Source organism: Dendropsophus ebraccatus, chromosome 4 (genome assembly GCF_027789765.1).
Source record: "Dendropsophus ebraccatus isolate aDenEbr1 chromosome 4, aDenEbr1.pat, whole genome shotgun sequence".
Taxonomy (NCBI): Eukaryota; Metazoa; Chordata; class Amphibia; order Anura; family Hylidae; genus Dendropsophus; species Dendropsophus ebraccatus.
The window spans coordinates 77,878,575-77,900,342 of NC_091457.1; the positions used below are offsets into that span (position 1 = coordinate 77,878,575).

Sequence of the window (21,768 nt, forward strand, 5' to 3'; positions counted from 1 at the left end):
ATCTACTATATAGAGAGGTATGTTACCTTGGGCTGAACAGTGCCACAAGTAGAGGAGCAGGCAGAATGAATACAGCAGGTGCTGCAGCAGCTCTGGGCATGTAACTGGCAGGAGTGCTGGAGGAGGAGAGTAGACAAGATGGAAGACGTGTGATAAAGAACTGAGGGAAGGAAAATGAATAGAAAATAATAAATGCCACCATAATGCTTATAATAATGCTTTAAAAAAGTCTTAATCAATCCCAAACAGAATTATACCTCACTATATCCTCGCCCAGTAGTCTCCAACCTGTGGCTTTAGAGCCACTGCACAACTACTGCAACCCATAGAAGAGCTTATTAGAGAATGCTGAGAGTTGTATTTTCTCTGGGGAGCCACAGGTTGGAGACCACTACCTGCAGGGGGCAGTAATATGCCCGGTCTATGCAAAATAATAACCGATATCTACATTAGACACTAGATACTGTATGACTGCATAGCAAGCCTAGCTTCCCCCAAGTATCATAAAAAAATCTAGGAACTAAACAAATGACTGCTTTGTTCTTTACCGTACAATAATATGCGATGGACACTGAGGGGCCGGCCGTAAAGGACCCCAGAGCGTGACTTCACACTGCCTGCCCGGAATGGCGCTCTTCTATTGGCTGGAAGTTAAGAGGCGTGGTTAAGAGCCGAGGTGCTGCCAGTGTCAGTGACATTGCTTCATCCTCGTACAGTGAGATGAGCACCGGTATCGGACGCCTATTCTCCTCCGGGATAGTGAGATGCTGCCGGGCCGGCTGGTGGCGGGGTCTGTCCTGTGTGGCTTGGGCACGTCAGGTGAGGCTTGTGTAACGTGTGACATGGTTGTCAGTAGTGTCCTGCCATATTATTGGAAAGTCACATGATCAGCTACCAACCTAATGGAGATCTGGCTTTATGTACATAAATGTACTTTATAATGTCCATCTGCATTGTCACATGACACAGTGGTCTATCACATGTCTACCCATAGATGCAAGGGTCAGCCAGGTACTCGCCAGAGCTTTATATTCATTACAGCTATGGGTTGGCTACAATTGTATCGAGTGCTTAGAATCACCTGTGAACTACCTGTAACAACCTGATGTCTGATCTAAAGAGAACGGAACTGCTATAGGCGCCTTCCCTGCTACTCCTATACCTACACTTCTTTTCTTCTCCCTTTGGTCTCCTTATAGTGGCTATAGACAAAGATACTGGAATCCCGGCGGATCACCCGGATCGCGGATACCCACATTTCTTCTGGTCCCATAGGCTTCATTCTGTGGGTTAATTCTTTGGGCGGACGGTGGAATCTGACAAGAATGAACCCTATGGGACCAGCGGAGATGCTTGCAAGCTGCGCAATCCGCGGCGGGTCATCCATCATTATTCCGTAGTGTGCACATACCCAAACAACGCAAAACAATATTAGTTGTAGACAGGAAATGCTGGGGTTTGTAGTTTTTATTAGATTTTAAACTTCTGCTTATGAAAAAGCTTTTTATTGCTGCCACAAATATGACTGACCCCTTAATATTTTTCTTGTTGCAGTCTGTGAGAGGAAGCCTGACATTACATGAAACTCTCCAATGGAGGCCTTTCCCAATGTTGTCATTTATGGGCTCTAAAAGCTCCAGAGGTATGTAGTGACTGCTAGGATTGATACGATTACTGAGTAGGATAAACATTGAAGGGGTATTGTTTTTTCTTATAAAGCAGCTAGTCCCAGAAAGTAATACAGACTTGTAATTTACTTCTATTTAAAAGTCCCATACTTATCAGCTGCTGGATGTCCTGCAGGAAGAGGTGTATTCTGTCCAGTCTGACACAGTGCTCTCTGCTGCCTTCTCTGTCCCTGACAGGAACTTTCCAGAGCAGGAGAGGCTTTCAGTGGGAATTTGCTACTGCTCTGGACAGTTTCTGTCACAGATGGGTGTCACCAGAGAGCACTGTGTCAGACTGAAAAGAATACACTACTTCCTGCAGGACATACAGCAGCTAATAAGTACGGGAAGACTGGAGATGTTTTGATAGAAGTTATTTACAAGTCTGTATAACTTTCTGACACCATTTGATTTGAAAGAAAAAATAATTCAATTGGGTGACCATTTGTGATTCAAAATATTTTTATTAAAGAATTTTTCTTATACAACAAAAAGTACAGACAGACATACGCGTGTTGTACTAGCATATACAAGGAAATGTAGGATGTAAAGTCCAAGAATAACTAGATTTGAAACTGGTCCCACACTGATCTGCACCGCTCTAGAAGTAGCGTGCATACAAGACGATATCCTTGTAAGATACTGAAATATTTGACTACACTTTTTTTTCTCATTCATTTTCTAACTCTTTGGTGACATTAGCTCTACATGCATAGAAGGAATATGGCACAAACTCAGTAGCTGAGCCGCCTCCATATGCGGCAGGTGACTGCCCTCATCATTTAGTTGGGCTATTCCCTGCATTGTAATTACATGGTGCTATAGGGGTATCATGGCAGCTGGAACTTTATTGAAGGCCTCCAGGCCTGTAGTAAGGTTAGTACATCCCCCTTTATTACTCATACAGTGTGCTTTTTTTAGAGAAGTAAAGGGGTTATCCAGCGCTACAAAAACACGGCCACTTTCTTTCAGAGACAACATGACTTCAGGTGCGGTTTGCAATTAAAAGGGTGCTCCAGCGTGGGGGCACTTTTTTGGGGGGACCAGGGAGGAAGTGGCTGAAATAAAAGACGTCCACTTACCTCCCCGGTTCCAGCGGTCCCCCCCAAAAAAGTGCCCCCACGCTGGATAACCCCTTTAAGCTCCATTCACTTCAATGGATCTGAGCAGCAAAGCCCCGCCCAAGCTTCAGACAAGAGTGGGTCTGTATCTGGAAGAAAGTGGCCATGTTTTTGTAGCGCTGGATAACCCCTTTAAACACATCATTCTTGCTATGTTTAATTGGTACACTAGCTGTGTATGGGTGCAACATAGCTCCACCTTCCATCCCTACACCTGTTGCTTTACTAGGTGCCATACCCTGTACCTTGCAGCACTGGGGTCATGGGTTTTAAATCCCTCTAGGGACAACATTTGCAATGAAATTATGTCCTCCCTGGGTTTGTGTGGGTTTCCTCCCACACTACAGTACACTACAATACATATAGGTCGGTAATTTAGATGGGGACAGGGATAGATAAGTTATGTACAGGTCTACAAAATTGTTGGCGCTATATAAATGTATTATTATTATTATTAGCAGCTTTTTAGAGCTATATAGCACCAGGAACAGCTGTGTATTCCCTGTAATCAGCAGTAGGGGCTGCAGCAAGTAATAGCAGAGGTGCACTGTCTAGTGCTATATAACTGTAAGTAGCTTTACTGGAAGCCATACTCCATGCTGCCTATTGCTAGCATCAAATAAAGCTATTTAGAGATTAAGAGCATCGGGAGCAGGGAGGGAGAGTACAGCTATGCTGCAACTGTATAAAGCTAATGTGTACAGATTTAGTATGACAATGGCTATTTATAATTATGGGGGGATCTGTTTAGCTGCAGATGTATTGAAAGTGCTTAAAGAGGAAATCCCACGAACTGAAAAAAAAAACAGCGGACAGGCGAGGGTGAGTGAGAAAAAAACCAAACTGGCCTGTCCACGTTCCTCTGTTGCGCTGGTCCGGGTCCCATTGATTGTCATTGGCTGGCATCTTCTGCAGGAAACCAGGTATGTCACGTACCCGGCTCCTGCAGCAGCGTCATGGTCTGGCTGAGCGACTGCTCACTCAGGCAATCAGTGAATGGGGTGGTGGGCAGAAGTCTGCTGTACTTAAAGCGACTCCGTACCCACAATCTGATCCCCCAAACCACTTGTACCTTCGGATAGTTGCTTTTAATCCAAGATCTGTCCTGGGGTCCATACGGCAGGGGATGCAGTTATTGTCATAAAAACAACATTTAATCCTACAGTGCTGTGTCTGACGGCCGGGGCTTACATTTGTATATGCATTAGGCTGGTACACCCTCTCTGTCCTTCCTCCCCACCCTCCTCATCATTAGGAATGATCCAGGAACATTTACTGCTGTTTGAGCTTTGCACAGGTGTATTAAGGATCCAGCCCATGTGCCGGGCTGCCACACATGGGGAATAGGAAGCAATCTGCCTGGAGTATTCCTAATGATGAGGAGGGTGGGGAGGAAGGACAGAGAGGGTGTGCCAGCCTAATGTATATACAAATGTAAGCCCCGGCCGTTAGACACAGCGCTGCCGGATTAAAAGTATTTTTTAGGACAATAACTGCCTTCCCTGCCGAATGGACCCCAGGACAGATCTTGGATTAAAAGCAGCTATCCGAAGGTACAAGTGGTTTGGGGGCAGGGTCAGATTGTGGGTACAGAGTCGCTTTAAATATATGCTAGTGCTAAACGAGTATATACGCGGATATAATAGAGGCAGTGGAAACTAGTTTTGGGGGTAATAGCACAATAACACAGTTAGAAATGTATAGTAAATTTTGGATAAGTATTAAAAGGATTTGTAAAATTAAGGGAGGGTTATGGTTCACTCCATTATGACACAATAGCAATTTAAAAGAGTTTATTAAGATTACTAATACACAGTTCTGGGGGTGAAGTACACATCACAGGTGGTAAGAGATGGGGATTTCATTACATTTGATGAGAGGGAATAGGGGTTGTTGGACTCCCAGGCCTTTTGGTACGCACAAATTAAAAATACATTCACATATATGATAAATAAGGAAATATGGACCACGAGGGAGCACAGTATTAAGTACATTAAGGAACCTGGTCTAAGGGGGAAGTTTTTATCGCCTATATATAAAATGCTGATCAGAGAGGTAGAAAGTGGTCAGTTGAAGGGGAAATGGGACCAACTCATAGGGGAGATCCCTGGAGACAATTGGGGTGTTATCATCAGTAATACTAGGATGGTTTCTTGTAGTGAGCCTTACAGACTTATAGTTTTAAAAATATTGTATAAAGTTTACTATTCCCCAATGAGTTTAGTGAATAGAGGATGCAGAACTAACTCGTAATGCCCAAAATGCTTTAAAGATCAGGCAGTCTTTTTACATTTAATATAGGGCTGTGAAAAAATTCAAGGGCTATGGGAGAAGGTAATATGCGAGATGTTTTGCAGATGCACCCAGGGGTGGAATTATCACAAATATTACTGGGCGCTTACCCCAAATGATGGGAAAGAAGTTTCTTGAAGAACAAATTATTCTTATTGGTGAAGGTACTGATTTCCAGGAAATGGGGAGGTTGTACAGTGCCTCAGCTTTGAACAATGGAAAGAACTGGTAGAAAGAATCAGGAAGTATGAGAGAAGAGTATCAGAGAGAAGATGCAAGAAAATTTGGAATAGGTGGAAAACTTCTGGTAATCATTGAAACTTTATTTTTTTTTTCTTTCTTTTCTTCTCTTCCTCGTGGAGTGGGTGGGGGTGATGGGGGGGGGGGGAGTGATTTAAAAGAGTGTGTATTTGTATTTCCTTTTGTCTACAAATCTGTAACCAGCTTTGTGGTTGTTTTTTTAAGTATAAAAATAAAAGAAAAAAAAAGGTGAGTGAATGGGGTGGTGTCGCAATACCAGTCACTGATTGCCTGGGCGGGCAATCACTCAGCTGGAGTCATGACATTGCTGCTGGACCCGGGAGTGGCACTACAGAGGCACAGGGATGGGTGAGTTCACTTGTTTGTTATTTTCTGAACCACCCCTGCTTGTCTGCCGTTTTTACAGCTCATGGGACTTCTCCTCTAAGATCGCCTACATTTTTTAATTGAAAAATAGATTGAAAAAAGATAGGTACACATTAATGTTATTATGCTTGTTTCCATTACAGAGAAGGCAAAAGAACCAGGTTCACAAGGCAGTGGTGGGAACAACAAGAAAAAGGATGGAAACAGGAAAGATCCCAACTGGTGGCAGCGAATACAAAAGGTGTGCCACTTGAACCAGCTTGCACTTGTTAGCATCCTGTGTAAGGAAACCCACATAGACCTGCATTGGCAGCAGTCACTTATAAGTGTTAGGCTATGTTCACACATAACACAACCTGTTTTTCGTTACTGTTCAGCTTATACATGTTACACTTTGTATTTTCATCATTTATTGCATTACTTGGTGTTACTTATAGGGTATATATGTATTGTTCAGCTTGTGGTTTATATCATAGTTGTAGGTCCATATAATATTCCATAAGTCATATCATGGAGCTTTCAAGGCCTACAGTCTCCTGCTGGACATTGCATTCATTTTAATTCATAGAAACCACACACTACGATAGACCAGCATGCAGACACAGAGGGTAACTTACTGCCGACACCTGCTGCTCCAGTCTGTCCCACCGCTGCAGCAGGAGTCGGCAGTTTATGTGACATAACATCACCAACTTTAAAGAGACCTGCACATGCCATGCTGTAGTAAGTGCAGAGAAAATTCACTATGGGTGCATTTCCCATAATAAGTGTCTATTAGTAATTTTCATAACTTTTGTTGGGCAATAACATATCTTAAAATTCTTTTTCCTGGACTTCCCCTTTAAGCTTATTTAAGACAAGCTGGTTGACATGCTAAGCAGTTATAAGGCTTACAGACCACATTCAAATAGACATCCTTTCTTTTCTCACCTAGACTCTCCTCAGGCAAGATGGAGTAAGGGAACATTTTAATCCTTAAAACTGTAGAGGGCAGGAAACAAAGTAAACACACGGACTACTCCTTGGGTGACATTCTTCCCACACATCTAGAGGATATATGGCACCAGGCACCTTCACCACCCATGTGTGATGGAGAGTTTACTCAAATCTCACAACATGCCTGGTCCTGTCTGGATTATATTTTAGTGTCCTCAAACATTTTGCAGAAAGCAAATGTCCCCCAGATTTACAATATTGTGATCTGTGACCACTCTCCAGTCAGTGTTGACTTAAGGGAAAATCTTCCTCAGGGATTAGATATTGTGTGGCGCTTTCCAGCACAACCAATATTACAATTAACACTATGCAGGTGCGCGCTGCCATGGCTAAGATACAGACAAAAACCAAAGAGTGCAAGAGCACGCTGCAATTGCTAAGACATACAGTATACATAATAGGTATATAGAATGGTAAAACTGCTAAAGAATTTTTTTTCTTTAAAATTGAGGTTATTAGCCAACCATTTGATCAAATAGGGTATATGCACACAGAGTAATTCTCGCTTAAAACTCTTTGCGGAATCCGGCGCTTGTCCCTGTGCACTCCCGCTTCCCTCTCTGCCGGCTACATTATATGCTCGGGCGGACATGTCAATTCTTTGGGAGGACAGCAGGCACCACCCGACCATAGAATGGAGTCTATGGAGCCAGTGGAGAGGGAAGCGAGGGACGAGCAGGACAACCCCTTTCAGTATAAGGTGTACTAAAAGCCATGGTATTCTGTTAGCTGTCCCAGGCCTAAATGTAGAAAAGTAATGAATCCAAAGACATAGGTATTTGCTTGAGATGATCTGCATTTTCTAAACAAGTTTTGATATTTCTTCTTTCTGACTTCATGTCTTCATAGGGTGAGTTCCCATGGGATGATAAAGATTTCCGCAGCCTTCTGATTCTCGCAGCCGGGCTGGTCACTGGATTCACTGTGTTCTACGTTAGAGACTCGGGCAAGGAAATAAGTTGGAAGGAGTTTGTCCATTTATATCTGGAAAGGGGGCTGGTATGTGCCATTGAATACTGTACATTTAACTGTTGTAAAATGTTGGTGTCTTTGATGCCTTGGCAACAGGCTTCTTTCTCTGGAGAGAGTGATATCTGGCTATTCCTGTGTTTTGAGACTGAGGCTCCACGGACCCCTTCTTTGCATATTTAAATTTTGTAGGGGGCAATCAGTGGAGACTCTTAAATGAGTACTCCACTGGATTTTTTCACTGATCTCCCTGAGTTCCAGGGTGGATAAAAATCAATGATTTTTTTAAAAAAATCAAAAAAATCGGATTTTTTTGATTTAAATCGGATTTTTTTGATTTAAATCGGATTTTTTTCAATAAACTGCTTTTTGAGGAAAATATTTTACCATCCAAAGGTTCTTCCATCATGAGATAAAGCGGAGTTGTTTAACTCAGTAGAATAAAGGCTGTATATGTTCTCAAATGTTACAACATGAACAGAGTTGAGAAAAAGACCTTAATCCTATTGTTCTACAAACCTATGAATACAGAATCATCCCCTTCAGTACCAAGTCCAAGAAGTTAGACAATATGTTTCTGATTGTTTGGACTATTTTTTTTTTTTTTTTTTTTTTTGTTTAGCCAAATTAGTTAACATGGATGTTTGTTTAAGCAAATAACGTATGCTGTAATGTTGTTATTGTTTCAGTTGAATAAATCCATTTAAATTGTTATTAAGTTCAGGATTATTTTTCTCCTTCCTAAGTACAACAGAACAGTGGTGTCCAAATATGAATGATTAACCCATTAAACTGGGGAGAAAAAAGTAATATAAAAAGTGATTCTAAACATCTTCATCTACTTGCATGTTAAAGTAGCAAGAACTAGTTTAGGTAGAAACTTTGATTTAAATCACTGATTTAAATCAAGCCTTCCTGACTAGTGATTTAAATCGTGATTTAAATCGTGATTTAAATCAGTTTGATTTAAAACAAATCCACCCTGCTGAGTTCAGTGATTTTTGTGTTTTTGTTGGTCTATTTTCCATTGCCCCTGGTAGCCAGAATCCTGCTCTACACTGACGAGGGGCAAATACCCCGAAACAGCTGTCTGTGGATTGATGCCTAGCCTTGGTTACCCTTGTCTTATGTCATTACACTCGCAACACAGTTAGACTTTGACTAAAGGGGCCACCCTGGTGTTTCCCTACTTAGGTTACAATGCTCGCCACAGAGTGAGGACCTGAGGAGCTATGTATCAGGGTGGTTAGGTGTTTTCCCCACTGGGAGGCACCCCTTGGCAACAGGCTTCCTTCTCTGGAGAGAGGGATATCTGGCTATTCCCATGTTTTGAGACTCTTAACTGAGGCTCCACGTACCCCTTCTTTGCATTAAAATCAATATTACTTGTTTTGTGCTGTAATATTATATTACAAGTTTATTGTTGCCAGATCTTGATAAAATCTAATGTAAAGTGTATGGGGGCCTTTAGTGGAGAGTTATATTAACCCTGTCTGGGCAGTGGTACATCCCTCTTGACTATTTTAACTAAGGGTCCATTTACACAGAAAGATTATCTGCCACAGATTTGAAGCCAAAGCCAGGAATGGATTTGAAAAGAGGAGAAATCTCAGGCTTTCCTTTATGACCTGATGTCTGTTTATAGTCTGTTCCTGGTTTTGGCTTCAAATGTTTGGCAGATAATCTGTCAGATAATCTTTCTGTGTAAATGGACCCTAATGCTGGGTTTACACGAAATGAATATCATGCGAATTTGCACGATAACGATTGAATTCCAACTATAATCGTACGTGTAAACGCAGCGAACGACGAGCGAGAAATCGTTCATTTTGATCTTTTATCTTGTTCTTAAATCGTTGTTCGCAAAAAATTCGCTGATCGTTCCGTGTAAACAGTCGTCGCGAAAGTCCGGCCGCCCCGATCGCCGCTGCTCGGATCACCGCCCCCGCCGCTGCTCCGATCGCCACCCCCGCCGCCGCTCCGATCGCCCCCGGCCACGAGCATACCTTGCCTGCTCCGCGTAGCAGGTGTTCAAAATCTCCGGCTCCCCTCTTCAGTGCATTGATTGGCTAGTAGCCAATCAGTGCTGAAGAGGAGCACTGATTGGCTGGCTGAAGAGTGGCTGGCTGAAGAGGAGCCGTTTGAATTCCCCGGCTCCCCTCTTCAGCCAATCAATGCACTGAAGAGGGGAGCCGGGGATTTCGAACACCTGCTACGCGGGGCAGCTAGGGTATGCTCGTGGCCGGGGCGGCGGCGGGGGTGGTGATCGGGGCGGCGCAGGGGGCTGCGGTTGACCGTGGGGCCGTGCTGCGGATGAGCGGAGGGCTGGGCTGCAGGCGGGGGGCCGGGCTGCGGGCGGGTGATCTTAAAACGATCGCAAAACTATTTTTCCGTACAATATATCGTAGCGTCTAAACGCTGATCGTTATGAAAAAAAATAAACGTTACTCCAACATTGTTAATCGTACGATCGAGCCAATTATCGCTCCGTGTAAACCCAGCATAAAACATTTTAATTTGGTTGGAAAGAGGGAAGGGAAGTGGATGCCAGACACCACCTGGTGCTGCTTCTCTTCCAATAGTGAATTGGACAGGTAGGAATCTATTTTATGTTTCCCAAACATAATTTTTCATAACTCTTTCCTGAATTGTTGGCAGAAGTTTAAGATCTATTGTGTCTTTTTATGCTTTTGTAAAGACAGAATAAATCAGCAATTATTGCTGTCATATATCTTGCTGCTTTCTATTGAATACAGGTTGATCGCTTAGAAATTGTCAATAAACAATATGTAAAAGTGATTCCTGCACATGGGGCCTCTACTGAGGTAAGTATGACCTCTTTATTATTCTATCTGCTGCTAAAGGGAAAGTTTTCAACAATGACACTCTCTTTACTTCATCCATGGGTCACTTTGCAGTGGGTCACAGCAAATGCATCATGGTTATATATGAAATATCATGTCCTACATGTCATTTACAGGCACAGGCTTGGTTTAATATTGGCAGTGTGGACAGCTTTGAGCGCAACCTGGAGATGGCACAGCAAGATCTGGGGATTGAACCAGCTGATCGCATAACTGTTGTATATAACACTGAGAGTGATGGGTAAGCCCATAGACTGTACAAGGAAGTATATACACTAATTGGTCAAAACAATTCAAATGCGAATAACGCTCATTATATCAGTATAATGGCACCTGTCAAAAGGGCTGGATATATTTGACAGCAATTGAACATTAGTTTCTGAGATTAATGTAATGGAAGCAGGAAAAATTAGCAAGACTAAGGGTACTATTACACCAACAGATCTGACAACAGATTATCTGCCAAAGATTTGAAGCCAAACCCAGGAACAGACTATAAACAGAACAGGTCATAAAGGAAAGACTTGAGATTTCTCCTCTTTTCAAATCCACTCCGGGGTTTGGCTTCAAATCTTTGGCAGATAATCTTTCGTCAGATCTGTTGGTGTAATAGTACCCTTAGGATCTTTGCAACCAGACAAGGACCAAATTTTCATAGCTAGATGACAAGGTCAGAGCATTTCCAAAATGGCAGTTTTTTGGGGAGTTACCATTATGTGGTTAATACCTACTAAAAGCGTTTTAAAGTGATACTGTCTCCCCCTTACTCTATGTGCGGTTCTCTGTACCAGAGACAAGCTTAGATGCTGCACATTTAATATATCTGTATAAAAGTTGTCTTTCTGCTCTAAAATTGCTTCATTCCATCAGTGGACAGTGTCACCTAGGCGGGGCTTTACAACAGTTGGGCCCTGTCCCCAGCCGGGAGATGGAGGCCCAACTGTCATGAAGCCCTGCCTGGTTGACACTTATAACCGATGAAATGAAGAGCGAGTAAGGGTGGTGACAGTATAACTTTTTAAGTGTCATTGTCGTTTCACAAAAGTTTTGACATGTCAGAGACACTAAGAGCAGTCCTCTCCCGACTCTGTCACGTGATTAGTCAGACTTATTAGTCGTGCTCCATAGAGCTTTATTATAAGTCCGACTGATCACTCGACACAGAGCCAGGAGAGGACCACACTTAGCGTGGTCTTCTCCCATCTCTTATCTCCCAATCAACATGGGTCTAAACACTCAAACCCTGACCAATGAAAACTTTTGACATGTCTCTGACATGTCAAAAGTTTTGTGAAATGACAGTGATCGTGTAGGAAAGGACAACCAGTGAGCTGCCTACAGGGCAAGTGGCATTGGTGGCTCATTAATGTGTATGGAGAGTAAAGGTTTGTCCATCTGATCCAGTTCCAAAAAAAAGAGATATTGTAACAAACAGCTGAAAAGTTTCTGCTTGGTATGATAGGAGCGTATCAGTGTTTCCTGGATTCCCTAGGGCTGCAGCCAACAACTTCAGCCACCAGTATTGCACTCGTCTCTAACTTTGACCAATTCTATGCATAATAATAATCTCTGTGCAAGGTACTTTTTGTAATGGGAAAGTGTTTTGATTTAAAGAGTATTCTGGTGTCATAGAATTTTGAATAAACTCATAACCACAAGACCTGAAACTTTTCAATGTATACTTCCAGCACAGAGAATACACCCAGAAATCATGATACATAAGTATATATTGCAGAGTTTAATATCTTGTGATTATGCTTTTTATCAACCTATAATTTTATGATGCTGGAAGGCTCCTCTGTTGCATTGATTGTTTACAGCAAATGATATCAGTGTCTCTTACATAGTTTCTTATAAGGATTGATACTAAAATACAATCACTGCCTGTGATAGATTACTTGCGGCTCTCGGGGTGCAGTGTAATGACTAAGAGCATCACTAACCAGTGAAACTTGAGTCCTCTCCCACATCTTTCCAGGGTTTTTCCTGACCAGTATTTACACCAGGTTGAAAGCTACTATGTAAGGTTCCTAGAAATTCCCAAGGGTCCCCCCATTCTTACACCTTGAACTCAGAGATGGTACAGAGGCAAAGTTATCTGTTACCTCATAAGATGTCCTCAAGTCTGTTAACTCAGCTATCCTCCTCCTCCTCCTCTTCCTTAGTGTTCACTGGCAGCCTACCTTTTCTTTTTACAGCTCTTTTATATGTGGGGCTTATTATCATATCTCCGCCCACCTTCTTCCACACTACATGTGACAGTTCCCTTAGGAGACTGCTGGTGGCGCTGCTGCCTAAAAGCTTGGTGTAAGTGTGACAGTCTGTAATCCATATATTTAGAAAAAAAAAGATGGAAAAAAAACGGATGCATTTGTGTGCATCCGTTTTAATCTGTTCTTCCATTGACTTCAATTATATTAAAAAGAAACAAAAAAAACTTTTTTTTTAAAAAAGGAAGTCAATGGAAAATCAAATCAAAACAGATGCACGCAAATGCATCCGTTTTTTTTTTCTTTTTGCAAAAACAGATAAAAAAAACTGAATACACATAACAGTACATTAATGCATCCTATTGCATTCAATTTACAGAACACAGATGATGGGTGCCATCCTCGCCACATAGGTCACACTCTGGTATACTCTGGTTAACACAGCAATTATTTTTTATTTTTTGACCAGTGTCACGGCCAGAATCACTGTGTAGCTTTATTTGTAATTGGGACCCTGAGCATTTGTTACTGGGCCTGAACCTGAAGGTGGCCATACACCCTCAATAACTCTCAGCCGAATGATTGTTTGGACAACAGTGCTCCCTCCCGTCCTCCCCTTGAACATTTAGCATTACCAAGCTTTCCTGTGTTCTTTATGGGGAGGAGTAAGCCACAGCTATTTTGTATGCCTTTGTAACACTGTGTATTAGAACTTGGGATTGTTGTACGGTGACTTATATAGTAATTAACCATTTTAAAAGCTTGGACAGTAATTTATGCACTGATTGATATTATGATGTAATATATCATCAATCTTGGTGCCAGATACCACAAAACACATTCAACGTGTCTTGCTGCTTTCTGATTTCAGATAGCTGTACAATATGTTAATGAATAAAGAATATTGCTCACAGTCTAACATGAGACTTTATCTGCTTGCTTTATAGATCTTTCCCTATGAGCCTTATTCCCTCACTGCTCATCATAGGATACATCTTTTATAGCCTGCGGAGAGGAATTATGGGGTCTGTCCGAGGAGGGAAAAGTGGTGGAATTTTTGGTATTGGAGAGACAACAGCCAAAATGATGAAAGGAAACATCGATGTCAAGTTTCGAGATGTGGCTGGATGTGAGGAGGCAAAATTGGAAATAGTGGAGTTTGTAAATTTTCTTAAAAACCCCAAACAATATCATAATTTGGGGGCAAAAATACCTCGGGTAAGAGAATATGCACAAGTGGAAATGTTACAAAACAATAACTGAAAACATAGTATCTACACTTGGTTAATGTAGGTCTTATTGCTATGTTGGAAATAGCCTAATTAGTTACTTTTTAGCCATAGTTGGAAAGGGGAAGACACACTTTCTGGTTGCTGATTCACTGTCGATTCGAACAGTTGCTTTGTGATATATCCAGCAATGACTACTTGCAGCATGCCTAGGGGAACTCCTCAACACCTTTACCAGCAGATAATCTGGTTTCTCTATTGTAAGGAGGAGTTTACAAGATGGATCAACACCTAGCTGAGATTCATTAAGGACTGTTGGAATGTAAGAGTAAATTACTTACAGTATCATTAAGATATTGGTAAAGAGTAGTGGTCCAGTGGAAGATATAGGATTTGTGTAATTGATCTCACAGGGTGACACGATTTAGAAAAACTGTGAATAGCTGTTAAGTGTGGATGTGGCTTACATTCATAGGACATCATTGACATAAAAAGTATTGCGTTTTGTTTTTTGTTTATGGTAACTTGTTTATACATTGGAATTGTTCAGTTATGATGGTTTTCGTAGAATTAAGGACTGCGAATACTGGGGTGGGGTAGTATTCTTCTGGAAGCTCTTAATGACTTTCATATAGGAATATTTTTGTAAGCACATAAAATAGATAAAAAAAAGAAATACCCAGACTACATGCTTTCATTTCTGTTAACTTCTATTAGGGAGCTATGCTCACTGGACCGCCAGGTACTGGCAAGACCCTACTTGCAAAGGCAACTGCAGGAGAAGCCAATGTGCCGTTTATCACTGTGAATGGATCAGAGTTCTTGGAAATGTTTGTTGGGGTTGGCCCTGCCAGGGTAAGTTCATTATAGGGTGATGCCGGGAGCCCTTTCAGATTCTTATTTTATTTACAACGACTTTCTGTAGGTCCGGGACATGTTTGCATTGGCTCGCAAGAATGCCCCATGTATTCTCTTTATTGATGAGATTGATGCTGTTGGCAGGAAAAGAGGTCAAGGAAACTTTGGAGGGCATAGTGAGCAAGAAAATACTTTAAACCAGCTGCTAGTAGAAATGGATGGTGAGTAAACATAAAGTTGCAGGAACTGCAGGGTCTTCTATAGGAGGATCATCTATATCCCCAAGTCTAGCTAACATCTTTAAGCATACATCTGAAAAAAAGTATCCCCTGGGCAAAGTAGTACAAAAGCCTTAATTGAAAGGAGCCCTATACAGAGGTTGGGTAGGGGAGTGTAATGTTATCTGGTGTCATGTATTCTCCCACCCTCCCCTCAGGTATGATTGGCATTTTTTTTCCCCCCTTCAGGTTTTAACTCTGACACAAGTGTGGTAGTCTTGGCAGGCACCAACCGTGCAGATATCCTTGATCCAGCATTAATGAGACCAGGCCGATTTGATCGGCAAATCTTCATTGGTAGGTCATGCGTTATGAAGGGAAAGGGATTATATTGACCTGTATTGTATTGCCTTCTGTGAAACCTGTATAAATGTTTGCTATAATAAATATTGGTCTTTGAAATCATGCAGCCATCTGTTATTGATTTCCACTGGTTATTATAATTTTATATTACTACAGTAAATCCATAACATAGGGGTTGCTTTTCCTCTCTTTACTTGTCACTGTTACTTTTAAGAGCTTATGTCTTATTCCTTATTTTATATAGGCCCCCCTGATATCAAAGGAAGGGCATCCATCTTTAAGGTTCACCTGCGTCCTTTAAAATTGCCCGAGACCCTCAACAGAGATGACTTATCTCGGAAGTTGGCTGCTCTGACCCCAGGCTTTACTGGTTAGGACATCACACTGTTGTATTAGATCAGAACTTCTTTGCTTCTTCCTGTACCATGACGTATTATGTTGCTTCTTTTAGGTGCTGATATTGCCAACGTCTGCAATGAGGCAGCCCTAATTGCAGCAAGACACTTGAATGAGTATGTGGTAGAGAAGCACTTTGAGAAGGCCATTGAGCGTGTCATTGGAGGTGAGAACGTTAGAAATTACTGTTTTGTATTTCATATTTAACTGGTACTGTATTGTAATGCCAGATGCATTTCTAAGATCTATGTTTGCTGTCACTGAATGAAAGCATTCATGTTCACATCCAGAAGATATAAGCCTGTGCATATCTAATTCATCACACAGCTGAGAGGTAGATCCAGTGGTACCCAGTGAAGCTAAATAAATCAGCAGGACTTCCTTGTGCAGAGATCTCACCATCATACCTGTCACTATAATTCTTTGTGCAGTTGCAGCTTACACCTCAAGATCAGATTGTTGTGGATACATCCCACACTGGCCCTGCATAAACTAAGTGACAGATGCCCTTTTAAATGGGTACTTTGTAAAGTACCAGTGATAATAGTGTTTTTAAAAATGTTTAATACATTGCTTTAAAAAAAAAGTTATATTTGTAATTAAAGCGACTCTTTACCCACAATCTGCCCCCCCCAAACCTCTTGTACCATCAGATAGCCACTTTTAATCCAAGATTTGCCCTGGGGTCCGTTTGGCAGGTGATGCAGTTATTGTTCTAAAAAACAACTTTTAAACTTGCAGCCCTGTGTCAAATTGGAGTGGCCTAGAGTGTCTATCCCCTAGGCTTGCACCACCTCTCCGTCCCTCCTTTCTACCCTCTTCACCATTAAGAACGCCCTTGGGCAGCATTTTTCCTATTCATCACCTGTCTGAACACTGCACAGGTGCCTTAACGATCCAGCACATGTGCAGTGTTCAAACAGGTGATGAACAGGAGAAATCCTGCCTGGGGCATTTCTTATGGTGAAGAGGGCGGGGAGCAGGGACGGAGAGGCGGTGCAAGCCTAGGGCATAGACACACTAGGCCATGCCAATCTGTAAAATATATATATATATATATATATATATATATATATATATATATATGTATGTGTATATATATATATATATATATATATATATATATATATATATATATATATATATATATACATATACATATATGTATATGTGTGTGTCAGTGCTGGATCATAACTGGACCAGGGCTTGTGTTAAACTGTGTTTCTGCTTTCTGCTGCCACTAAATGTATAATTGTAGATGAACACCTGAACACCCCTTTCAATATAGTAGAAAACTGAAACACAAAATATGCACTGTTTATCCTACAAATCACAAAGCTTTATAAAAAAAAAAAGTGAAGTAATTTTATGCAAGTGGAACTAACCTCTACCCCTTATGTTTTGTGGCCTTAAAGGTAGATGAATTGAGATTGTGAGGACAGGGAACAATTTGAACAGTGGCATACCTACCATAAAGGCAGACCATGCCACTGCTACGGTGCCTGTGCACCAAGGGGACCTGGGGCCCTGGCCCTTTAACTGTGAGCATTTGTAATGAATGGTTAGTTAAACGCTGCGCCGCTCTGGCTGACAGAGAAAAAAAACATTGGCTTCCTGCCCTGCAAGACTCTCTTGTGACTGGAGGCAGCATTGCACCAGTGCTTGTTCTCCCAGTTCCTTGATGCATGAGTGACACAGAGGAGCTGGGAGAAAAAAGGAATGACAGGTAGACTGTACCGGGTCAGGTGAGTTGGGGGTGGGGTACAGGATTCATGTTCATGGGGCCCAGTACAGTTTTTTGCTATAGGGACCCAATAATCCTAGCTACTCCCCTGAATTTCAGTGATGACGGGTTGTGTAGAGTGCTGCTGAAAGTTTCAATATAAATAAAGGAATTATTATAATGTCAGGTACTTGCCATGAGATTAAACCATAGCATGTAGTTTCTAACTGGTTTACACCTGCCTCATTTACCTGTTGAAGGCACATACTTTGGTTGGCTTCTAAACCTGACAGCTCTTGTTTCAATTTTTCCCTTTCAGGACTGGAGAAGAAGACTCAAGTACTTCAGCCAGATGAGAAACGGACAGTGGCCTACCACGAGGCTGGACATGCAGTGGTTGGCTGGTTCTTGGAACATGCAGACCCTCTCCTTAAGGTTATCTTTAGAAATAAGTTATTGGACACTATTGAACACTTACCTTGTCACCCTGTATTTGTGGATGGTTTCAGTCACTCATGATACACATAAGTAATATTTATCAGTGCATACTAAAGGTTTTAGACAGTTTCTAGCAAGCTAGAATTTATACCATTTTACCACTAGTCTAAAATTTTACTTTTAATGTATCAAACATAAAATTCCCCGTGGTTATATACAATAAGTGAATTTAAAATTTGTCTTGTGATAATCTGATTCCGTCAGGGGTTGCTGATTGTGGTGCCGTGCTGAGTGCACATTGAAGGCTACCGTCGCTCAGCAGTCCTAGCATGGGATTCCGGCACTAATAGTGCGGATCTCCAAGAGGGTCAAAGAAATTTTCGAATTTACTATGTATCTGGGGATAAGCACAAAACACCCCAATACAATTGACCCTCTGTGGAGAATAAGATAGCAGTTCGTCTGACAGACAATTGTGGTGCTGACAGTGGGTGGCTAGAAAGCCCTCACTAACTTGTCAGCTACAGAGCGATTTTGTATACGCTCACTATTCCTAACTGTATACTGTCAGACCACAGAGTCAAGCAGAACCGCTATCAGTCACAAGAACAAAGTTTAAAATGAGACCAGCCATACTGACATGTTTCGCCAGCCCGCGCTGGCTTTTTCAAAGTATAGGCTAGTTTGGGTCAGCCTCGCCTGAATTCTTATAGTGCCGACCCTAGGGTCAAATAGGGACCTTAGCCAATCACTGACACCCGTTTTCCCCGTTTTTTTAAGGTCATTCATCTGATAGGATGATCCAATGTAAACATTGGAGGCTCGACCTGTTTCGATTGTAGCCTCGTTTCGAATGTTTCTACTCAGGCGCTCATTGGCGTATAGATTTCGAATGTTCGCGGGCTAATCGTACGCATGCGTACTGGTTGTGTTGTTTCGTACGCATGTGGCGGGACTTAGAGAATAGATCTTTATGTTCACTTAGTGCGCATGTCCGTGGACTTAGAGCGTATCTCACTGCGTACACTCCTATGCGCATGTCTAGGGACTTTGTTTATATTTTTTAATGTAGGTATCGAACGCATGCGGCGGGATTTAGAGCATAGATCTTTACATTCACTCAGTGCGCATGTCTGGGGACTTAGAGCGTATCTCACTGCGTACACACCTATGCACATGTCTAGGGACTTAGTTTATATTTTTGAATGTGGGTATCGATATGCGCATGTCATGACACTTAGTCATTTTTTCAGTCATTTTTACATGAGATGGTAATAAGTGCGCATGTTTGCCCACTTAGAATCGTTCGATGGTTTCGTACGTTTTTACTGAAGTATGATAATTGTATGTACGTAGAGCGTACAAAGGAACTAGGCTTATTAGACTCAGTGGTTTGAGATTTTATTACCAGTAAATGTAAAAAAAAAAAAAAAAAAAAAAAAAAATATATATATATATATGATTTAGTAGCCACTTGTTATGTTATTAAATAGGCTAATGCGTATATTTTTCTCGATTATGCGCTCAGGTCGTACGTTGTTAATGCGTACGCTTAAATCATAACCATCTCTGTAGTTACGTGTATATTTATAGATTTTTGTAACGTACACTCGTACCCCTACCATCGTATATATATAGTGTATGCATATGTTGCGTCTATCTAATTTGTAGATTGGTTGTAGTCCCGTTTGTAATGCTCTACTTTTGGGTTTTAGGGTGCCAGTGTATTGATTCATGTATAATAAAAGGAGGGGGGGTAAGGACCCTATTGACCTAAAATCACTTATTGTAATATAAGTTTTCCTCGCGATTGGGTGATTTATAAGAACAGAGTAAATGTAAAACCCTCTTTCAATCCATGAGGTTAAGGTTTTAAGACGGTTAATCCACCTTGCCTCTTGTTGAAGTAGCAGTTTATCGAGATTGCCTCTTCTGGGGCCCAGCTTACATGCCTGAATGCCCCAAAATTTAAGGACTCTTGGGTCACCTTTGTGATGTGCATGAACGTGTCTACTGACGCTGGTATTGGTTTTGACATTGATGTCGCTGATGTGTTTGCATATCCTCTTTTTGAATGGCTGTATTGTCTTGCCTATGTATAGAAGTTCACATGGGCATTTAATTGCATATATGATGCCGGATGTTAGGCAATTAATGTACTCCCTTATTTCAAATTTCTTGCCATTGTATGGATTAGTGAAGCTTTTGGTGGCGTTTATATATTTGTCATAAATACAGGAGCCACAGGGATAGGAGCCAATTGTTTTGGATGTGAGCCAGCTAGTGTTAGTAACTGGGGCATCTGAGGGGGTATAGTGGCTGTGCACCAGGGTGTCCCCAAGCTTCCTACCTCTCCTATAGGTGATGCTAGGGTGAGGTGAGATAGCGTCCTGAATGTCTGGATCTGCTGTTAAAAGGGGCCAGAATTTCTCGATAATATTGGTGACCTCGTAATGCGCCACATCGTATGTACCGATATATCTAATGATGGTTTTTGATTTTGGCTTGGTGATACAATTGGTTCCTTTTTTAGGACAGACCCACGCACAGATGTTTCCATTCTTGACACAAGTGCCGCAACACCCACAAGGATCGCAACTGCGCGATCGCAATCGTTGGGCGTACAACGGCCAATACAACAGCGGCAGCAGACCATAGAGAACACTAAGTCCCAGATTGTAAACCTATCAGACCAAACATTCACCGCCACTGAAATGGCCCTAATTGAAAAAGGCTTAACCTTTACACCAACACCTCGCTTCGATCAATTTGAATGGATCAAGGATATAAACCTGTTTGCGAGGAAACTCGCACTACATAAGTTTTTTAAGAATAGACCGAATGCGGGCCTTAACCTGTTACAAAGGGAAAGGGAAGCTCTAGACGACCTAATAGATCTGCATTCAGAGAGTGAGACAGGGATACGAACATTCTCAATATCACAATCATCACTTAGACCAAAGTCTGAATTCAAACCCTCAATAGCGATGTATCATAACATGGAGAGGTTTGTCAACCTAACGTGTAATGAGTTAGAAAAACTGAACCGCAAAGTTACACCACATAACTCAAATCTTACCACGTCAGAATTCAAAGCCCTACAAATACTTACTAAGAAAAAACATATTACCATAAAACCAGCCGACAAAGGCGGAAATATCGTTATAATGAACGAGACAGACTACAAAGCCTCGGTCCTAAGATTACTCAAAACATATTTGGCAGAACTCTAATATATACTGCTTGAAGCAAAAGGCAACCAACTGATAAGTGAACAAGAATTTTGGGCATTGTATAATCCTGCACCAACATTGGCCACTTTCTATGCCTTACCCAAAGTACATAAGAAGCGGACCCCAATCCCGGGACGTCCTATAGTCTCCAGGTAATAACAATATTACAGAGGGAATCAGTCGCTACGTTGACGAAATCTTGTCACCATTTGTAGAATCGTTACCATCTTTCATCAAAGATACTAAAGCTACAGTAATTAAACTTCAAGAATTATCCATTTCAAAGGATGTAATGGCCAGTCTAGATGTAGAGAGCCTCTACACTAGCATTGAACACACACATGGCCTGACAGCCGTTCAGTACTACCTAAGCACAAGAGGCATTTCTTTCCAATCACACAATAACTTTGTCACTCAGATTCTGGAACTCCTACTCACCCACAACTTTTTCACCTTTAATCATCAACAATACCTACAAACTACTGACACGGCGATGGGCACAAGTTGTGCCCCCACTTAGCTAATCTCTTTCTTGGCTGGTGGGAGGCCGAACACGTATTCAAC

General features: G+C 41.7%; 1 protein-coding gene across 1 annotated transcript in view; it reads left to right on the forward strand.

Moving 5' to 3' along the window:
* The first annotated feature begins 640 nt into the window (after positions 1–640).
* LOC138788325 (mitochondrial inner membrane m-AAA protease component AFG3L1-like) overlaps positions 641–21,768 on the forward strand; it is a 33,384-nt gene continuing 12,256 nt past the window's right edge. Inside the window, exons 1-13 of the mRNA XM_069966084.1 lie at positions 641–819; positions 1,555–1,642; positions 5,851–5,948; positions 7,553–7,702; positions 10,429–10,497; positions 10,653–10,777; positions 13,694–13,964; positions 14,693–14,830; positions 14,901–15,054; positions 15,301–15,408; positions 15,659–15,784; positions 15,866–15,976; positions 17,853–17,968. Coding sequence (XP_069822185.1) covers positions 721–819; positions 1,555–1,642; positions 5,851–5,948; positions 7,553–7,702; positions 10,429–10,497; positions 10,653–10,777; positions 13,694–13,964; positions 14,693–14,830; positions 14,901–15,054; positions 15,301–15,408; positions 15,659–15,784; positions 15,866–15,976; positions 17,853–17,968 — 1,653 coding nt within the window. The 5' untranslated portion in view covers positions 641–720. The remainder of the gene's footprint in view (positions 820–1,554; positions 1,643–5,850; positions 5,949–7,552; positions 7,703–10,428; positions 10,498–10,652; positions 10,778–13,693; positions 13,965–14,692; positions 14,831–14,900; positions 15,055–15,300; positions 15,409–15,658; positions 15,785–15,865; positions 15,977–17,852; positions 17,969–21,768) is intronic.